At 43.6% G+C, this 22,050-nt stretch overlaps 1 protein-coding gene across 1 annotated transcript in view; it reads left to right on the top strand.

Annotated features, from left to right (window-relative positions):
- Nucleotides 1-22,050, top strand: part of LOC112225764 (voltage-dependent P/Q-type calcium channel subunit alpha-1A-like) — a gene marked incomplete at both ends in the record, with an annotated part of 126,055 nt that overhangs the window by 48,795 nt on the left and 55,210 nt on the right. Inside the window, 2 exon segments of the mRNA XM_042316080.1 lie at nt 17,275-17,358; nt 19,465-19,467. Coding sequence (XP_042172014.1) covers nt 17,275-17,358; nt 19,465-19,467 — 87 coding nt within the window.

Below are 22,050 nucleotides of genomic sequence, written 5' to 3' on the forward strand. Positions count from 1 at the left end.
TAGAGGTCATTTTTATCATAGGTACACTTCAACTGTCAGAGACGGAATCTAAAACAAAAATCCAGAAAATCACATTGTATGATTTTTAAGTAATTAATTAGCATTTTATTGCATGACATAAGTATTTGATACATAGGAAAAGCAGAACTTAATATTTGGTACAGAAACCTTTGTTTGCAATTACAGAGATCATACGTTTCCTGTAGTTCTTGATCAGGTTTGCACACACTGCGGCAGTGATTTTGGCCCAATCCTCCATACAGACCTTCTCCAGATCCTTCGGGTATCGGGGCTGTCGCTGGGCAATACGGACTTTCAGCTCCCTCCAAAGATGTTCCATTGGGTTCAGGTCTGGAGACTGGCTAGGCCACTACAGGACCTTGAGATGCTTCTTACGGAGCCACTCCTTAGTTGCCCTGGCTGTGTGTTTTGGGTCGTTGTCATGCTGGAAGATCCAGCCACGACCCATCTTCAATGCTCTTACTGAGGGAAGGAGGTTGTTGGCCAAGATCTCGCGATACATGGCCCCATCCATCCTCCCCTCAATACGGTGCAGTCGTCCTGTCCCCTTTGCAGTAAAGCATCCCCAAAGAATTATGTTTCCACCTCCATGCTTCACGGTTGAGATGGTGTTCTTGGGGTTGTACTCATCCTTCTTCTTCCTCCAAACACGGCGAGTGGAGTTCAGACCAAAAAGCTAAATGTTTGTCTCCACATGACCTTCTTCCATTCCTCCTCTGGATCATCCAGGTGGTCATTGGCAAACTTCAGACGGGCCTGGACATGCGCTGGCTTGAGCAGAGGGACCTTGCGTGCGATTTAGGATTTAATCCATGACGGCGTTGTGTGTTACTAATGGTTTTCTTTGAGACTGTGGTCCCAGCTCTCTTCAGGTCATTGACTAGGTCCTACCGTGTAGTTCTGGGCTGATCCCTCACCTTCCTCATGATCATTGATGCCCCACGGGGTGAGATCTTGCATGGAGCCCCAGACCGAGGGTGATTGACCGTCATCTTGAACTTCTTCCATTTTCTAATAATTGCGCCAACAGTTGTTGCCTTCTCATCAAGCTGCTTGCCTATTGTCCTGTAGCCCATCCCAGCCTTGTGCAGGTCTACAATTTTATCCCTGATGTCCTTACACAGCTCTCTGGTCTTGGCCATTGTGGAGAGGTTGGAGTCTGTTTGATTGAGTGTGTGGACAGGTGTCTTTTATACAGGTAACGAGTTCAAACAGGTGCAGTTAATACAGGTAATGAGTGGAGAACAGAAGGGCTTCTTAAAGAAAAACGAACAGGTCTGTGAGAGCCGGAATTCTTACTGGTTGGTAGGTGATCAAATACTTATGTCATGCAATAAAATGCAAATTAATTACTTAAAAATCATACAATGTGATTTTCTGGATTTTTGTTTTAGATTCCGTCTCTCACAGTTGAAGTGTACCTATGATAAAAAGTACAGACCTCTACATGCTTTGTAAGTAGGAAGACCGGCAAAATCGGCAGTGTACGTGCCTAGTGAAAATGCACAGAGAGTATGGTGTTTTATTTAGTTCTGTCCTAATGCACAGAGAGTATGGTGTTTTAATTAGTTCTGTCCTAATGCACAGAGAGTATGGTGTTTTAATTAGTTCTGTCCTAATGCACAGAGAGTATGGTGTTTTATTTAGTTCTGTCCTAATGCACAGAGAGTATGGTGTTTTATTTAGTTCTGTCCTAATGCACAGAGAGTATGGTGTTTTAATTAGTTCTGTCCTAATGCACAGAGAGTATGGTGTTTTAATTAGTTCTGTCCTAATGCACAGAGAGTATGGTGTTTTATTTAGTTCTGTCCTAATGCACAGAGAGTATGGTGTTTTATTTAGTTCTGTCCTAATGCACAGAGAGTATGGTGTTTTATTTAGTTCTGTCCCAATGCACAGAGAGTATGGTGTTTTAATTAGTTATGTCCTAATGCACAGAGAGTATGGTGTTTTATTTAGTTCTGTCCTAATGCACAGAGAGTATGGTGTTTTATTTAGTTCTGTCCTAATGCACAGAGAGTATGGTGTTTTATTTAGTTCTGTCCTAATGCACAGAGAGTATGGTGTTTTAATTAGTTCTGTCCTAATGCACAGAGAGTATGGTGTTTTAATTAGTTCTGTCCTAATGCACAGAGAGTATGGTGTTTTAATTAGTTCTGTCCTAATGCACAGATAATATGGTGTTTTAATTAGTTATGTCCTAATGCACAGAGAGTATGGTGTTTTATTTAGTTCTGTCCTAATGCACAGAGAGTATGTTCTGTCCTAATGCACAGAGAGTATGGTGTTTTAATTAGTTCTGTCCTAATGCACAGATAATATGGTGTTTTATTTAGTTCTGTCCTAATGCACAGAGAGTATTGTGTTTTATTTAGTTCTGTCCCAATGCACAGAGAGTATGGTATTTTATGTGGTTCTGTCCTAATGCACAGAGTGTATGGTGTTTTAATTAGTTATGTCCTAATGCACAGAGAGTATGGTGTTTTAATTAGTTCTGTCCTAATGCACAGAGAATAGGGTGTTTTATTTAGTTCTATCCTAATGCACAGAGAATATGGTGTTTTATTTAGTTCTGTCCTAATGCACAGAGTGTGTGGTGTTTTAATTAGTTCTGTCCTAATGCACAGAGAGTATGGTGTTTTACATTTTTCTGTCCTAATGCACAGAGAGTATGGTGTTTTAATTAGTTCTGTCCCAATGCACAGAGAGTATGGTGTTTTAATTAGTTCTGTCCTAATGCACAGAGAGTATGGTGTTTTAATTATTTCTGTCCTAATGCACAGAGAGTATTGTGTTTTATTTAGTTCTGTCCTAATGCATAGAGAGTATGTTGTTTTAATTCGTTCTGTCCTAATGCACAGAGAGTATAGTGTTTTAATTAGTTCTGTCCTAATGCACAGAGAGTATGGTGTTTTAATTAGTTCTGTCCTAATGCACAGAGAGTATGGTGTTTTAATTAGTTATGTCCTAATGCACAGAGAGTATGGTGTTTTATTTAGTTCTGTCCTAATGCACAGAGAGTATGTTCTGTCCTAATGCACAGAGAGTATGGTGTTTTAATTAGTTCTGTCCTAATGCACAGATAATATGGTGTTTTAATTAGTTATGTCCTAATGCACAGATAATATGGTGTTTTAATTAGTTATGTCCTAATGCACAGAGAGTATGTTCTGTCCTAATGCACAGAGAGTATGGTGTTTTAATTAGTTATGTCCTAATGCACAGAGAGTATGGTGTTTTATTTAGTTCTGTCCTAATGCACAGAGAGTATGTTCTGTCCTAATGCACAGAGAGTATGGTGTTTTAATTAGTTCTGTCCTAATGCACAGATAATATGGTGTTTTATGTGGTTCTGTCCTAATGCACAGAGAATATGGTGTTTTATTTAGTTCTGTCTTAATGCACAGAGAGTATGGTATTTTATGTGGTTCTGTCCTAATGCACAGAGTGTATGGTGTTTTAATTAGTTCTGTCCTAATGCACAGAGAGTATGGTGTTTTAATTATTTCTGTCCTAATGCACAGAGAGTATTGTGTTTTATTTAGCTCTGTTCTAATGCATAGAGAGTATGGTGTTTTAATTAGTTCTGTCCTAATGCACAGAGAGTATGGTGTTTTAATTAGTTCTGTCCTAATGCACAGAGAGTATGGTGTTTTAATTAGTTCTGTCCTAATGCACAGAGAGTATGGTGTTTTAATTAGTTCTGTCCTAATGCACAGATAATATGGTGTTTTATTTAGTTCTGTCCTAATGCACAGAAAATATGGTGTTTTATTTAGTTCTGTCCTAATGCACAGAGAGTATGGTGTTTTATGTGGTTCCGTCCTAATGCACGGAGAATATGGTGTTTTATTTAGTTCTGTCCTAATGCACAGAGAGTATGGTTGTTACGGTTTTCTTCCGTCGAAGGAGAGTCGGACCAAAATGCAACGTGGTTGATAATATACATCTTTAATGAAGATGAAATACGAACAATACAAAAACAAGAAACGGAACATGAAAACCTATACAGCCTATCTGGTGAATACAAAACACTGAGACAGGAACAATCACCCACGAAACACTCAAAGAATATGGCTGCCTAAATATGGTTCCCAATCAGAGACAACGAGAATCACCTGCCTCTGATTGAGAACCGCCTCAGGCAACCATAGACTTTGCTAGAACACCCCACTAAGCCACAATCCCAAAACCTACGAAAAACCCCAATACACAAACACACCACAAAATAAACCCATGTCACACCCTGGCCTGACCAAATAAATAAAGAAAACACAAAATACTAAGACCAGGGCGTGACAGAACCCCCCCCAAGGTGCGGACTCCCGGCCGCACACTTAAACCCATAGGGGAGGGTCCGGGTGGGTGTCTGTCCACGGTGGCGGCTCCGGCTCGGGACGTGAACCCCACTCCAACCAAGTCTTAGTCCCCCTGTAATGCGTCCTTTGATTGGCGACCCTCGCCACCGACCTTGGACTAATAACTCTCACCAAGGACCCCGCTGGACTGAGGGGCAGCTCGGGACTGAGGGGAAGCTCGGGACTGAGGGGAAGCTCGGGACTGAAGGGAAGCTCGGGACTGAGGGGAAGCTCGGGACTGAGGGGTAGCTCGGCACTGAGGGGTAGCTCGGCACTGAGGGGTAGCTTGGGACTGAGGGGTAGCTCAGCACTGAGAGGAAGCTCAGCACTGAGGGGAAGCTCAGCACTGAGGGGAAGCTCAGCACTGAGGGAAAGCTCAGCACTGAGGGGAAGCTCAGTACTGAGAGGAAGCCCAGTACTGAGAGGAAGCTCAGGCAGGTAGTTGGCTCTGGCAGATCCTGGCTAGCTGGTGGATCCTGGCTGAATGGCGGATCCTGGCTGAATGGCGGATCTGGAAGATCCTGGCTGACTGGCGGATCCTGGCTGACTGGCGGATCTGGAAGATCCTGGCTGACTGGCGGCTCTAGCTTCTCTGGCTGCTCCATGCAGACAGGCTGCTCTGGCTGCTCCATGCAGACTGGCAGCTCTGGCTGCTCCATGCAGACTGGCAGCTCTGGCTGCTCCATGCAGACTGGCATCTCTGGCTGCTCCATGCAGACTGGCAGCTCTGGCTGCTCCATGCAGACTGGCAGCTCTGGCTGCTCCATGCAGACTGGAAGCTCTGGCTGCTCCATGCAAATTAGCAGCTCTGGCTGCGCTGAACAGGCAGGAGACTCCGGCAGCGCTGGAGAGAAGGAAGGCTCTGGCAGCGCTAAACAGGCGGGAGACTCCGGCAGCGCTGGAGAGGAGGAAGGCTCTGGCAGCGCTAAACACGCGGGAGACTCCAGCAGCGCTGGAGAGGAGGAAGGCTCTGGCAGTGCTAAACAGGCGGGAGACTCCGGCAGCGCTGGAGAGGAGGAAGGCTCTGATAGCGCTAAACAGGCGAGGCGCACTGAAGGCCTGATGCGTGGTGCTGGCACTGGTGGTACTGGGCCGAGGACACGCACAGGAAGCCTGGTGCGGGGAGCTGCCACCGGAGGACTGGTGTGTGGAGGTGGCACTGGATAGACCGGACCGTGCAGGCGCACTGGAGCTCTTGAGCACCAAGCCTGCCCAACCTTACCTGGCTCGATGCCCACTCTAGCCCGGCCAATACGAGGAGCTGGAATGTACCATACCGGGCTATGCACCCGCACTGGAGACACCGTGCGCTCCACAGCATAACACGGTGCCTGCCCGGTCTCTTTAGCCCCCCGGTAAGCACAGGAAGTTTGCGCAGGTCTCCTACCTGGCGTAGCCGTACTCCCTGTGAGCCCCCCCCCCAATACATTTTTGGGGCTGACTCTCGGGCTTCCATCCGCGTCGCCGTGCTGCCTCTTCATACCAGCGCCTCTCCGCTTTCGCCGCCTCCAGTTCTTCTTTGGGGCATCGATATTCACCAGGCTGTGCCCAGGGTCCTTTTCCGTCCAGTATCTCCTCCCAAGTCCAGAAGTCCTGTGATCGCTGCTCCTCACGATAAACAGGGGGAGTTGGCTCAGGTCTGAACCCTGACTCTGCCACACCCTCCCTGAGCCCCCCCCCCCTCCCCAATACATTTTTGGGGCTGACTCTCGGGCTTCCTTCTGCTCCGCCGTGCTTTTCTCTTCAACTCCATTCTCCTATAGCCCTCCTCGCACTGCTCCAGCGAATCCCAGGCGGGCTCCGGCACTCTCTCTGGGTCGACCGCCCACCTGTCTATCTCCTCCCAAGTAGTATAGTCCATACTCTTGATGTCCATAACGTCCTCCCATGTCCATTCCTCTTTTCGCTGCTGTTGCTGTCGCTGCCTGTCACCACACCGCTTGGTTCTCTTGTGGTGGGTGATTCTGTTACGGTTTTCTTCAGTCGAAGGAGAGTCGGACCAAAATGCAGCGTGGTTGATAATATACATCTTTAATGAAGATGAAATACGAACAATACAAAAACAAGAAACGGAACATGAAAACCTATACAGCCTATTTTTTTTTTTAAATAAAAAAATAATTTATTATCTTCAATACCATTCATTCTTTACAACTCATAATTTTCATACATACTCAAATAATGGTATTTTAATTTAACTAATTTAACTAAACAAAAACCCCAAACAAAACCTCAGGGGAGCATCTTCCCTCCCCGTCACCCTACAAACTACCTTTCCCTATCTCCCCGTCCCTAATCTATCCCCTTGCAAATCTAAATGACACCCAGCCCTAAACCCCCCTTCCACCTCTCCCGAGCAGCGTGCTGCCCCCACTTCCTCTCCTCCCTCTTCATCCTCCCCCTCAAATCTCCTTCCCCTCCTCACTATCCCTTCCACCCCCAATCTCTCCCTGTCTTCACCATGTTCTGCCTGGCTTCCCACAGCCCCCGTTTAAAGAGACTCATGAGAAGCCAGAGCAGAAACCTGTCCCTATCCGTCCCTCTCGCTCTCCCTACACCTCTCTCTCTAACCTGGCCCACGTCAATACAAAATCCCCCCTTACCAAACCTAACAACACCCGTGCCCTAGCCCATACTACTCCGGCAAAGGCACAGTCCCAAAAGACATGGCGCACAGTCTCCTCCCTGCCACAAGAGGATCTTGGACAGGTGGGGGATTGCACCAAACTATACCGGTACATGATGGAATGTACCGGCAAGCACTTATGGAGGCTCAACCAATTCAGGTCCTTGAGCCTGTTGTCCAGACCCCTGCGCCTGCACTCCCTCCCAGACCACTTCCGAGATGCCCACTACAGGCGCCGGACTCCCTGCCTTTCTGACCTCCTCGTACAGGTGCCTGTGATCTAAACCAACTCGGGCAACTTCAACCTCAGGGTGCGCACGCAGCCACTTGGCCGCATGACCAAAGTGCCACGGCAGCTGTTCCGCCCGAGGACCCGTGTTAGACCACACCATTACGCTTCTCGCCTGATACGAGAAGAACACCCGCAGGAGGTAACCGGACGGGTGTATCACTGGATGAGCAAGCTCCGTTAACAAGAAAGAAACAAAAATTGTGTCCAGCTTGAGGGGGAAATGTGGTACCCCCCTACCTCCCTCCCCGATGGGACAGATCATGCGTGCCCTGGCGACCCACTCGCACCTGCCACTCCACATGAACTGAAACACAAGCCTCACTAGAGGCCTCCTCAGACAAGCCGGCAATGGGTAGATGTACGCCAAATACAAAAGAGACGGCAACACATCCACCTTTAGGACCAGGACTTTGCCCATAAAAGACAAATACCTAGCCTTCCACATTGCTAGCGTCCTCTGTACCACTGCGATACGCATGTTCCAGTTTAGCGTCGCTGAGCCGGAGGTCTCAAAATGGACCCCGAGAATCCTCAGGGCCCCCTCACAGAGAGATAACCCCCCAGGAACATCCGTTCTACCACGCCATCTTCCGAAAAACTTGACGGAAGACTTTGCATGGTTCAGAACCGCTCCCGACGCTCGGGTGAAATCCCCAAAGATGGCAAGGGACCTTGTCAGGCACGAGTCCTTGCACAGCAGCAAGGAAGTGTCGTCGGCGTACTGCGTCATCTTAACACGCAGCCCACCACTTCCAGGGATCAACAAGCCTTCCACCCCTGTGTCTGCCCTAATGGCAGCCCCCAGAGGCTCCATGTACAGAACGAAGAGGAGAGCCGAGAGTGGGCACCCCTGCCTGACCCCAGACGAGAGGTCAAAACGTCACCCAAGTGACTATTTACACTAACTCGGCACCCCGCTCCGACATATAATGTACGAATCCATCCTATGAACTTCTCCCCAAATCCTAATCGACCTAAACTCTGAATAAAAAGGATCTATTCACGCGATCAAAGGCTTTCGCCTGATCTAGCGCTGCTACCATTAAAGGCAGTCCTCTATCTTCAACCCAAGCGATGGAGTCCCTGATTAACTGTAGGTTCCATCTAATAGAGCGGCCCTCTACCCCGCACGTCTGATCCTCATGGACGACGTAGGGAAGGGCTGTGCGCAACCGGTCTGCTAAAACCTTTGCAAGTAGCTTGTAATCTACACACAGCATGGTCAACGGCCGCCAGTTGCCAAGGTCTGTTACTTCCCCCTTCTTATATAAAAGTGACAGCACACCAACAGCCATTGATCCCCCCCAGGACACCCGTCTCAAGGATGGCCTTCAAGACTTCGAGGACCACTGGTCCAAGTATACCCCAAAACTTGAGATAAAACTCAGCCGGCAGCCCATCCATCCCAGGCACCTTCCCTTTTCCCATCCTCCTAAGAGCGCTCTCAACCTCTTCTAGTGAAATCTGGGCCTCCATCACTTCTCTAATGTCCTCCGGCAACCGCCTGGACAAGTGTTCTAAAAACACATTTCCCTGCTCTACATCTATTTCCCTTTCCTTAAATAAACCTTGGAAATGATCAGTTGTCACCCTGACCATATCCTCTGGTTCTCTAACTATACTACCATTTTCTTCCCTAACGCCATGCATTACCTTCCTACTCTGTCTGGCCCTAACCGACTTAAAGAACATAGCAGAACAAGTCTCATTGTGTTCTAGAAAGCCACTATGCGCACGCTCCAGGAAAGCTCGAGCCTTCCGCTCCTGCAACTCCCTGAGCTGCGCCTTTAGGGTAGCAGATCTCTCCCAGTCAAACGACCCGCCGAGGTTGCCTGCCTCGTACTCGAGTTCAATTAACCTTTGGATACGATCCACCTCCCTCCTCTCCTCCCTTTTTTTCCTCTTGCAATACCCTATTATAAAAGCCCTAATCCTCACCTTAACTAATTCCCACCACTCTAACACCCCCTCGCACATGGACCGGAGGCCTTCAAGCCTCCAAAAGAAACCATAAAACCCGTCAACAAAAGCCTGCTCCTCCAGCACATCCCGATCTAACTTCCAGTACCCCCTACCAAAGAGGCAGACTGGTGACCCCACCTGCAGGAGCACCCCGTCGTGATCCGAAAAGAAAACAGGCAACAGCCGCCCAGACAACTTACCCAAAGACCTGGGTACAAAAATATAGTCGAGCCTCCGCTCAACCCCCCTGGAGTTGCGCCATGTAGGACCAGCCATTTTCGGAGTAGTGTGCAGACCACCATCAACCAGACCATGGCAAGCCATTAGCCCGGTAATGGCGCCTGCACTGCTATCCCCCCCTATTCCTAAATCTGTATTAAAATCCCCCCCTATCACTAATTTCCTATTTTTGACACACAGGGGCGTCAGACAGTCCACCATCTCCCTCCTGTCTGCCACCACCTGTGGCCCATACACCACCACTAATCTAAATTTACAATCCCTTATCGTGACATCCACCCCTATAACCCTCCAATGCATTACCACAAAAGAATCCTCCACTTTTACCTCCCTGTGCCCACACAAAATCCCTACCCCCGATGAGTGCACCCCCCCAATACCCCAAACCGACTCCCCCTTGTCCCACTCCCTCTTAAACCTACTAACATCCCCTCCATCCCTCAGGTAACCTCCTGTAAAAAACAAAAATCAAACCCCACACCCTCCAAATAACTAAAAACCGCCCTCCTCTTAACAAAATCCCTTAAACCCCTTACATTTAAACTAACAAAAGTAAAATTAGACCCCATGAAATAATCAAATAAAAACATGTAATACACTCAAATTCTAAACCCAGACAGAAAAAAAACAGGAGACTCACCCGATGCTCCCCTGCTCCATATCTACCGGTGAGAACACCATCCGTACTCCCGACATCCCCCCCTCTTCCTCCATCTCACCAACCCAGGATGCAGGATTAGTGTTTGGCTCCGGGGTGCCCTGCACCCTGGGTCTACCCCCACACTCCTCCCCCTCCCCAGTGCTGCAGCTGGTTTGGAAAAAAAATCGGGAGGCTGAGTCCCCAAACAAAAACTCCCCACCTCCTCCTGTACCCAGTCCTGAGTCTTGTTAGGTGTGTCCCCACCCAACAGAAGTTGAGGGCCTGGGGAAACCAGCAGCAACCCAGAGGTTTCTCCCACCCCCATCACTCTCTTGGCCATCCCCTCCCTCTCACTGTCGGCCAATCGCACCCTCCTCTTCATTCTCTTCTTTGGTGATGGCGGCAGTGGAGAGATACCACCCTCCCCCCCTCCACCATACCCCTCATCTCTTCCACCAGGGCACTTTCCCCCCAGTCCACTTGCTCTTCCACCGTCTCCTTCTCCAACACTCCTCCCTCGCTTTCTTCTCTCTCATGCTCCTCCACTCGCTTGCCTTCTTCCGCCGCTTTTCCTGGTTCTCCTACTCCCGTGCCTTTTTTTTTATTAGTTAATTATCCCGTAGGTCACATCCTATCCTAGAACACAATTTACCCATCCCCCCTTTGTTACCTGGCTCTGCCCAGGTAACAACCTTGCCTACTCTTAAACAATGACTTAGGTAAGATTAGTAAATTATCCTAATGTCTAACATCATCATGTCGGAGCCCCTTTTAATTTTCCACATGTCCAATTCTCCCTTGGGCGTCCATTCATGTCAATCCTGTAACAATACTCTGTCAAGTTTCTTATCTACTTTAAAGAAGTATCTGTGCTACTTATATCTTTTCTTAAATATATATTTACCAATTTAAAAACGTAACCCATTTCTCTCATATCTCTCAAATACCACTAAGCTTCTAACTGTTTGACTTTATCTAAAATCATTGATTTTAGAAGAAACATGTCTATGAGTGGCTTTTCTCTAAAGTCTTTACATTTCCTTAATCAATCTATCTTAGTCCTAACAATAATCCTAAATCATCACAGATGTCCTATATTCCTGTTAAATGTAATACTATTTAAAAACTTCTAATAATCAAACAAAGTCTAATAAATGCTAACCATATCAAAATCCTTCCTACACTAACAAGCCCTCTCCTTCAGGGACCCTCAGTATTCTATCTGACAATAACATGAATTTAATATGCGTTGCAAAGTGTGGAATACCTTATCTACAGTAATTTATCACCCCTAAAAACTGTAACTTATTTTTCTATGTAATTCCCTGCCCTATTGGCTTAATCTATCTCCTATCCAAACCTCAATGTATCTTATCTTCCCCTATTTATTCTCAATGATAAATATGATTTTTTTCTCTGTTACAATACCAAATCATTAATAGCCCATTCAAAAACTTTACAGCTAATGTTGTAAAACAGAATCCTGAACCACTTTCTCTTCAGTGATTCAAACAATAATTCTAAACCCATAACCAAAACTCCATTAAAATGAATTTACCTTAAAACTAGTAACTCAATATGACCACATTCATTACACAAATGACTCTCCCCTGAGGCTGATCAGACCTCAGAAGACAGGCACGATAAGATCAATAGGTCATAAAATAAAAAATTCACTTGTATAATTAAAACTCAAACTAAAAACTCATAAAGTTCCATATGTGAGCGTGCCTCTTTAAAATACCTTTGCACTAAAACAAATAGTCCTAACAATGGTTTTATGTGTTTATACTTGCAGACCTGTTTTAATTTGGTCGTTTATGGCCTCATTCTCCCCAAGATTATAATCCCAGGAAACATCTAAAATTGAGACACCTAAACATCAATTTTCCCAGAAGAACACAACACTCCTAACACATTCACTATGCTAATTCCGATTCAGAAACTCAAAAGTGAACTATAACTAAAACCTAATGATGATTCCCCTTTAACTCAAATCATTAATCATACATTTTAAACAACGTCAATGTATATGTTTACTTAAATGAACATGCTACCCTTAGATACAATTAACCCGATAACATTATTGTATTACTTTTTCCCCTCTGCCGCAAATGTCGTACATTTCTCAGTGTAAGAAATCCGTCATTTAATCCCCGATATTTAATAAATATGCATTCGCATTCTCCCATGGCTCCTTTAATTGACTTATTTTAGATAACTTCCATCCGTCCCGGAATGAAGAATCCTACTTAAGCACGCCAGAATACAATGTTTACCTGAATTCAATCAAACTCCAAAATTGACCATAACTAGCAAACAAATAAACAACCCACTTTTATCAGCCAAAAACAAACTATACGAAAACTCACTACTTATAATGCTTCAGATGGCAAAATTACTCAGAGACTCATGTCCACATCTGTTAGTTCCTCAAGAAAAACAAATCCCAACTTGCCCCTGTTACGCATGTCTACGTATCAGGGGAAAAGCTTGAATAACCAAATTCAACCCAGCTTACTTCTCGAAACATATGCAGTTATGTTTTTCTATAGAGGTTGCTTTTCAAACTTTAAATATCCTAACATGGTTCCACACAATGGAAAGTGTTCAAATTCACTGGTGTTACGTAAACAATCAAACCAGGAATCAATAACCATCAGAATCCATTACCACAATGTTTTACGATTCATACATCCAGTCTCTCTCTCTCCCATAGCCTAGTTCAATCCAAACAAACGCCACAAATCTTATGATGCCTACCTAGGTATCAGCTGATAGTTTTTAGCATCTTTCCTGACTATCCTGGCGACTCTCAAATTACTGTTAAAAATGTATTTTGTAATAAAAAAAAATTTTTTTTTTCAACTTCTGAAAAGTTACTCGAAACACTAATACACACACTAACAGACAAACAATTTTCTCCGTTGCCCCCAGTCCCTGGCGACAAAAGTGCCTCGCTAGTGACGTCATCATCAAGCGTTCAACCTCAGCCCAATTCGTAGCGACTTTCAATGAATTGTAAATAATTGTTGTTCGATAACCAAACCTAAATTTATCACATCTGTTCAAATCCTGAATTATAATTTACCACCCCAACCAATATCTCTAAATTCGCTTATTTTATAAAAACATTTCGATGGGCATAAATCATAATTGTCTCTTCGTTATTATTTAGAATTCATTTTGATCTAGTAACTGTCTCGTCTTTGACTTAGTATTTTAATTACGACTCTATTCCCAATACGTTATTCACTTGTCTAATTAAAACTCATACTAGCATATGTGAGTGTACACCTTTAAAATACCTTGTCACTGAGAACAGGGAAATCCCCTTAACCCAAACTTTTACTACTACAACGACGCCCAATAATTCTGATTATCCCTTCACATCGTTTGTTTTAAATCTCTTGATGTTTCATGTAACTCATTCAGTCTATCTTCAAATTGTCGTCCCAAAATATTTTATACACTGCCATACACTCAAACCACTGTGATTGACGTGCACTGTCCCTTTAAGACAAGACATTTTATTTTTCCCCCACAACGAAAAAAATGGAAAACAGATCATGTTTAGAATACGTTACTTTTTTTTCGAATTCCCTGGCGTTACCTAACCAAAAATCAATACCTAGGAAAACAATCACAACTTTTCACGATGAAACTATTCTTACCTATTTTATAGTCCAAAGCGTTGCACCATATAGCCCATTGAGTGCCTAGCACTTCCGTTGCAAACTGTAGCATCTTTCCAGACTATCTTTACGATACTTCTCCTTTTTAAAAGAAATGTATTTGGAACTTTTGGCCGCTTTTGAAAAGTAACTCTAAGCTATAATGCACGCATTTTCCCTCTAAATGCCACAACCCCTTTTCTCTGTTTAAATTTGAGGAACGATGTTGTTCAACGTGAAACGTCATCACACATCTGCCTGCCTCTGTAAAATATATATTCCCTATTCAGATTGCGTTCAGTTTTAAATTCTAATCATCAAAGTAAAACCAACCCAACTTCTCAACTTACCATACTCTAACATTTAAACGTACCATGTTTTGTGCTAAATTTATCATATGTCAGTCGATTCATAAATAGCTATAACGTCCGGATAGCATGAAATTGTATCTTATCTCTCCGTTATTCCTTACATTTAACTTTAGGTGACTTTTTGTTCTATGATATATTTATTTAAATATGACTCCCATCTCAATACCTTATTATTATAATTGTCCGTAGTCGCAAAACTTCGACACCGGGAATTACCAGAAAATCGTCCTAATTTAAAACCCTTCCTTGCTATATTCGTAATATCAGCTTCCATTCAGGTTCTTTGTCTGAGTCAGATTTTGGACGCCTCCCTTCCATTCTCTTTGTTCTCCTATTACGGTAATCTCCCGCTAGTTTCCGACACTTCTTTTGAGGAATTTCTAAACAATCCTTACCGTTACTTAGCTATGGTATTTAATCACTTATCTATGCCTTTCTATATTTAATTTGAAATTCTATGACTATGTGTGTGTCTCTTTAAATGGAAATCTTATCAATAGCTTTGATTTTTGAATCAGATATTAGGTCTTACCTTACAACTATAAGCCCAGGGTTTGTAAATCCCTAGTTAATATCTTATTTTCCGGTTGTGTCAGAGGGCTTTTAAAGAACGCTAATAATCGTTATCTCACGCCACTAATTGTTAGACTTCCCTCTCGCATGGAACTATCCTGTCTATAGATATGGCTTTTATCTCATTTCTTTAGATTTCGGTTCCCTCTCCTCCTTATTTGGATATTTCAGTAGTATTAGTTGAATCGGAACGATGATCAATACTGCCACTATTCAAATGACCACTCCAGTTATCTTGCGTATTCCATTGCTGTCTCCCCACGCCCAGTATTTGTACCAGATCACCGTCCTATCCCCCAGTACCTATTTAATATCCCGTCTTAATCTCGGGCGGGTGTGCCTCTCATGATTAAGTTTATTTTATTTACGGTAGTGCACATTACCACAGGTTATTTTCGAACCTGCTTCAGTGTATATCGGTTATACAAAACCCAGTGTATGATGGTCATACAAACCCTGTGGGAATAGCAAAGCTCCCATTATTGATGAATTCTGAAAATTTCAGAACATCAATTAAAGAACTCAAATCCCCCCAGAATCGAGAATAAAGGCTACTATACCTGCTGCCGACTGGGAAAAGCATTGTTCGTTTGATCTAGTCACCGTATCTGCCGTCTGTAGTGTATACCAGCCTGTTTTTAACCTCCATTCCGGGGCCAGGACTTTAATAACGTGCACGATTTTTTTCTGGCGTACGACCTCCAGATGGCAGAGACGGGTATTTAGATCCGGCATCGAAGGACCAATTGTTAGTGGAATTCTAAATTCCTCTGTATTATTTCCCAATCAGAATTATTACTCTGTCAATGCATTCTAGAGGGATTGTAAGACCCAATGTTTTTATAAGAAATGGACAGAACCCCGGTCTTAAAAGTCAGGTAACAGCGTTTCATTCAAGAGAGTACTGCTTACATACACATTTTACCACAGGTTATAAACTGAAAATGATGTCAGCGTTTCCTAAATGTTCTATCTCTTCATATCAAATCAAATCAAATCAAATTTGATATATGACACCGGTAGAGAGGCCCTATAGTTCTCGAGCCTTCCCTCCTCTCCTAAAGCCAAGGTCAGTCACTGTAAATCAGCATTCTGGAGATAGTCCGTCCCTGCCATCTGGAGATAGTTCATTCATTTGTACAAAAGAACAGACCGTCATTATTACTAAACTCCTGACTATATTATATACAATTGGGAATGGGAGCAAGAGAGAAAATTAATTATGTACAGTACATAATAGCATTTGGACTAGTCAGTTCTGATTGGAATGTATACATAATTAGTCATTTCAACTATAATTTCCTCCAACAACAAACACACCACAAAATAAACCCATGTCACACCCTGGCCTGACCAAATAAATAAAGAAAACACAAAATACTAAGACCAGGGCGTGACAATGGTTTTGTATGTGGTTCTGTCCTAATGCACAGAGTGTATGGTGTTTTATTTAGACTCATCCTAATGCACAGAGAGTATGGTGTTTTAGTTAGTTCTGTCCTAATGCACAGAGTGTACGGTGTTTTAATTAGTTCTGTCCTAATGCACAGAGAGTATGGTGTTTTAATTAGTTCTGTCCTAATGCACAGAGAGTATGGTGTTTTAATTAGTTCTGTCCTAATGCACAGAGGGTATGGTGTTTTAATTAGTTCTGTCCTAATGCACAGAGAGTATGGTGTTTTAATTAGTTCTGTCCTAATGCACAGAGGGTATGGTGTTTTAATTAGTTCTGTCCTAATGCACAGAGAGTATTGTGTTTTATTTAGTTCTGTCCTAATACACAGAGAGTATGGTGTTTTAATTAGTTATGTCCTAATGCACAGAGAGTATGGTGTTTTAATTAGTTCTGTCCTAATGCACAGAGAGTATGGTGTTTTAATTAGTTCTGTCCTAATGCACAGAGAGTATGGTGTTTTAATTAGTTCTGTCCTAATGCACAGAGGGTATGGTGTTTTAATTAGTTCTGTCCTAATGCACAGAGAGTATTGTGTTTTATTTAGTTCTGTCCTAATGCACAGAGAGTATGGTGTTTTAATTAGTTATGTCCTAATGCACAGAGAGTATGGTGTTTTAATTAGTTATGTCCTAATGCACAGAGAGTATGGTGTTTTAATTAGTGCTGTCCTAATGCACAGTTTGGCTGCAGGCTTATACATGGCACCCAACAAAGGGCTTCTACTGCAGCAGCAGTCACAATACAGTATGTACCACAATCCTGTCATCCCTTCTCCTTTTCAACCAACCAATCAGCCAACCAGCCAGCCAACCAGCCAACCAACCAGCCAACCAACCAACAAGCCAACCAACTAACTCTCTTTCTTTCAGACTCTAGTCATATTTGTTGCTGGAATGACTTCAATATGGCATAACTGGCGTTCATTTTATCTTGTCTAATCTATGGCCTGTTGCCGTCTGACACTGACTCAACTTTTTTATCCTTTCTCTCCTCAATCTCTTTCCTTTCTTTCTTTCTTTGTTTCCCTCCCTTCCCCCTCCCTCTTTCTCTTCTGCCCACAGAATTACTTCAAAGATGCCTGGAACATTTTTGACTGTGTGACAGTCCTGGGCAGCATTACAGATATTTTAGTGACTGAGCTCGGGGTAAGTGAGGAGGCAGGGGGAATTAACAGTGGGAAAGGGAAATGGTGTGTCAGCAAGTTCAGTGGTATGAGTGGGAGAGTGAGAGAGGCAGAGAGAGAGAGAGGTAGAGAGAGAGAAGCAGAGAGAGTGAGAGTAAGGGGAAGAGAGAGGTAGAGAGAGTGAGAAAGGCAGAGAGAGAGAGAGGCAGAGAGGTAGTGAGAGTGAGACAGGTAGAGAGAGAGAGGGGGGGGGCAGATAGAAAGAGAGCAGGGGCACATAGAGAAGCAGAGAGAAAGGCAGAGACTGTAGTGTACAGGATCTTGCATTGCTCAGTGAAGCATGAACATATTTTGAAAGCCTTACATAATTGTCCCAGTTGGTGGAGAGCAGAGCACAGAGACCTGGATCATGGTAGCCCAGCCACCACTGACAATACTCAGGAGACTAACACTCACACACACACACACACACACACACACACACACACACACACACACACACACACACACACACACACACACACACACACACACACACACACACACACACACACACACACTCACTCATGCACGTGCACACACAGACTACTCTACTAATCTGCTAGGCAACCTGACAGCCAATCAAATAACCAGCCTCAAAACAATCTGGCCAATCGGACTGTTCCTCTAGCCAGGCAACCACTTAGCAACCAGTTGGATAGTGAAAAATGATAGCCAATGAGGTAGACACACTAGTTATTCAGGCAGGTAATGTGGTGTGGGCGCGTGTGCGTGCGTGCATGCGTGTGTGTGTGTGTTGTAATGCCTTTATAAACCATATTATGAAATATGAATATTGTTTTTGAATGTTGTGTGTCTCTGAGACAGTCCTGACAGGTATACCTTTGTTTCCAGTAAAAACTCTATCAACCCAGGTCCTGGAGAGCTATATGTTTTATAACCAGCCCAGCACCAACAGATCTAATTAAACCTTTAACTCCTCATCGGGACCTTGATTGGTTGATTGGTTGAATCAGGTGTGTTACTGCTGGGCTGGAACAAAAGCTTGAACATCATGTAGCTCTGCATGACAAAGGTTGGTGACCACAGGCATAATCATAGAAATTAAATCAGATTACATAATATCTTAGTAGTGGCAAGAGGTTTTCCTGACTACATGACTTGAACTAGACCCTCGTTTTTCCTGTCAGTTCTTATGGTGAGGAAAAACTCCTGTCCCCAACTATGCTCTATAAACCGTCCTACCAGGTGTTACTGGCAGTGGATGTTAATGGCATAAGAATCAGGTGGAATTGGTTCCTCTTCTCTAAACTGACCTCAAACCAGTCCGAGACACCATTTGATCAAGAGGGACCTTTGAACATGAAAAAGCAAGCCCTGTTCTTGGATCAGTCCAGTGGTAGTCCATCAAAGCAGCCTTTAATTTGGGTCAGCTCAAATTAAAGCTGTAGTTGCCATTGCGCTGATTCAAACACACGACTTGACAATCATGTTCATTTTCCTCGCAGTCCAATGGAAGCTTGTTAGTGTGTGGATATTTAAAAGTAATCTCATGTTAAAAGTAATCTCATGTTAAAAGTAATCTCATGTTAGGAGTAATCTAATAGTAATCTCTAGTAATCTCATAATATATTTTTTGAACTTCATCTGTTTCCTAGTCGTTGATATCCCTGCTGTTGTATGTATGGAGGCAGTGTTATGACTGAACTGTTGTATGTATGGAGGCAGTGTTATGACTGAACTGTTGTATGTATGGAGGCAGTGTTATGACTGAACTGTTGTATGTATGGAGGCAGTGTTTACTGAACTGAACTGTTGTATGTATGGAGGCAGTGTTATGACTGAACTGTTGTATGTATGGAGGCAGTGTTATGACTGAACTGAACTCAGTAATAATGAGTGTACATAATGACGATTCATTTCCTGTTTTATCTTTTTTTACATGCTTTCTTTAACTCTACGCTACTTAATGGCAACTACTTCGTCCCTCTCCCTTCTGACGAATTCATCCAATCAAAATGCACTATGTGTCCATCCATGAAACCTGGCCTGGCCAATCGCACTCTTTGTTAAATCAACCTCCAAAAATGCCGCTATAAACCATGTCATCTGCAACATCCACATGTAGATGGTTTGTACTCTTTTGGAGATACTTTAATTACTGCATCCATTTCCTGGTGTGGCTGTGGTGATGCATGTTGCTCGACTCCTCACCCTGGCAGTGACCCCTGACCTTTGATCTCTGACCCAGGTTTGACAAGATGACTCGACTGACCTCCTGCTCCCAGTCACCGGACAGAGACATTCGACCAATCCCAAATAGACTACCCCTTGTATAGATTTAAAAGGATCAGATAGGATTTAGCTAATATTCCACCTAGCCTATCTGGATGGGTTCGTTTTCAGATTACTGATACCAATCCAATGCTTTCAGATCTACACGTGCTAGACCTAGAGGGGCTTGAGGTCAATTTGGAATTGGCCAGTAGTCATTGTCCTAATACCCTTCAGGTTCTGATTTAATACTGTTCAAATGCATCCTTCCTTCCTCCCTTCCTTGAAGTGATCACAGCTCTGATCTGACTGATCTGATCCAAAATAAAGGAAACACTTGAGTAAATGAGGCTTCTGGCAGCTCTGTTATGGTGTGGTGCCTTTTCCTGGCATGGTCCACTCATCCCTTTAGAGGGCAAGGTAAACGTCAATAAATACACAGCCTTTCTGAATGATCCCCTTCAACCTTTCTGTCTTGATGGGAGTGACCTCTTCCAGGATGACAATACCCCCATCCACAGGGCACGAGTGGTCAGTGAATGGTTTGTTTAGCATGAAAATGGAGCGACGCCTAAGACAGGAGTAATGGAATTTTCTCATGGAAGAATGGCATTGCATCCCTCCAATAGAGTTCCAGAAACTTGTAGAATCTATGCCAAGGCACTTTGAAGCTGTTCTGTCAGCTCTTGGTGGCCCAACACCCTACTACAACGCTTTATGTTGGTGTTTCCTCTATTTTGGCAGTTACCTTTATGTAGCTATGTGGTGGAACTCCTGCTCTTGCTAATCTGATCATGTTTGATCAGTGATTATTTTAAGGAGAGAAGGAAGAACAAATGTGTTGTAAAAGTATTCTATCAGATCTGTGGTAATGTAGTAGGAAAGGAACGGAAGCTGGTCTAGCCTATTAGGACACAGCCTGGACAATACTCTCACAATCACTAGACATGCACCACTGCTTAAATTCACACACACACACACACACACACACACACACACACACACACACACACACACACACACACACACACACACACACACACACACACACACACACACACACACACACATGCTAGTGTCTGTGAGAGCCAGGGGAGTAAGGTGTGACAGGAGTACACAGAGTGACTGGGTCTAAAGCTTCACCCATGGCAGACCGGGCTACGGTGCATGCTGCCCCACTGCATGTCTCTGGCAGGGATGGCACACACGTATACTACTCATAGACACATAAGTTAAACACACCCAGACATACATGGACACTGACCTACACACACATAGACACACACACACAACAGTACATAGCCTAATAAATACACGCACATAGGCTTGTGTTGCAATGCCATAGTGAACATGCTCTTGATGGGAGCTGAATGTGCCTACTGCCAAGCCCTCTCTAACCCAGAACCCTTCCCTTGGTAGAGGGTTGAAGGACCATGCACATCATAGGACAGTGAGCATCACTAACATAGTTTACAGTAATCAAATAGGACAGTAAGCATCACACACATAGTTTACAGTGATCAAGTACAGTTTTATTTCTGTAGTGGTTTTTACAAATGCTTTCACCATTAAGTGTGTAATAATTTGAGCAAGACGAAGTCGTATGATTCGCCCTATGAATATAGAGTTATAGTAATGCTATCACTGTTATATCAACATTAGAACTTTGTAACAATTATATTTCTAAATATCATCAATATATTTGCAGTTTGTCCTTCAACCCAGAACCCCACTCCCCCTCCCCTTTCTCTGACTGTGACGCAAAAAAGGTTGGGTTCAATTCCATGTAAATACTGTTATTTCAGGAGGTGACTTGAAATTCAGGAGTCCTCTTAAAGCAACAGTGGACAATTTTCAATTTTATTAATTAAATGTTGTCTCATTTTATCCCCTGAATTGAGTGAACTGAAATGGAATCGAACCTGACTTTATAGTGTCACAGGACTAAAACGAGCCAATCCCTTGTGGAGGAGAGCGGTCAGCTTTGCTGCGTTGCGTTGACACGTGGTTAACTTGCTGTGATCTAGCTAGCTCCATATTGTGCGGTGATGCGTTTGCCTTGAGGATAAGTGCATTTGGTTGTATTTACAATAAAAACGGTTCCCTGCACCCACTACCACTACTACTACTACTACTACTACTACTACTACTATCTACTACTACTACTACTACTACTACTACTACAATCTACTACTACTACTACTACTACTACTACTACTACTATCTACTACTACTACTAACGACTACTACTGCTGCTACTATTACTACTACTATTACTATTTACTACTACTACTAGTACTGCTACTACTACTACTACTACTATCTACTACTACTACTACTACTACAAACTACTACTAATACTAACGACTACTACTGCTGCTACTATTACTACTACTATTACTATTTACTACTACTACTACTACTACTGCTAGTACTGATA

This window comes from Oncorhynchus tshawytscha, unplaced genomic scaffold (genome assembly GCF_018296145.1).
Source record: "Oncorhynchus tshawytscha isolate Ot180627B unplaced genomic scaffold, Otsh_v2.0 Un_contig_903_pilon_pilon, whole genome shotgun sequence".
Lineage (NCBI taxonomy): Eukaryota > Metazoa > Chordata > Actinopteri > Salmoniformes > Salmonidae > Oncorhynchus > Oncorhynchus tshawytscha.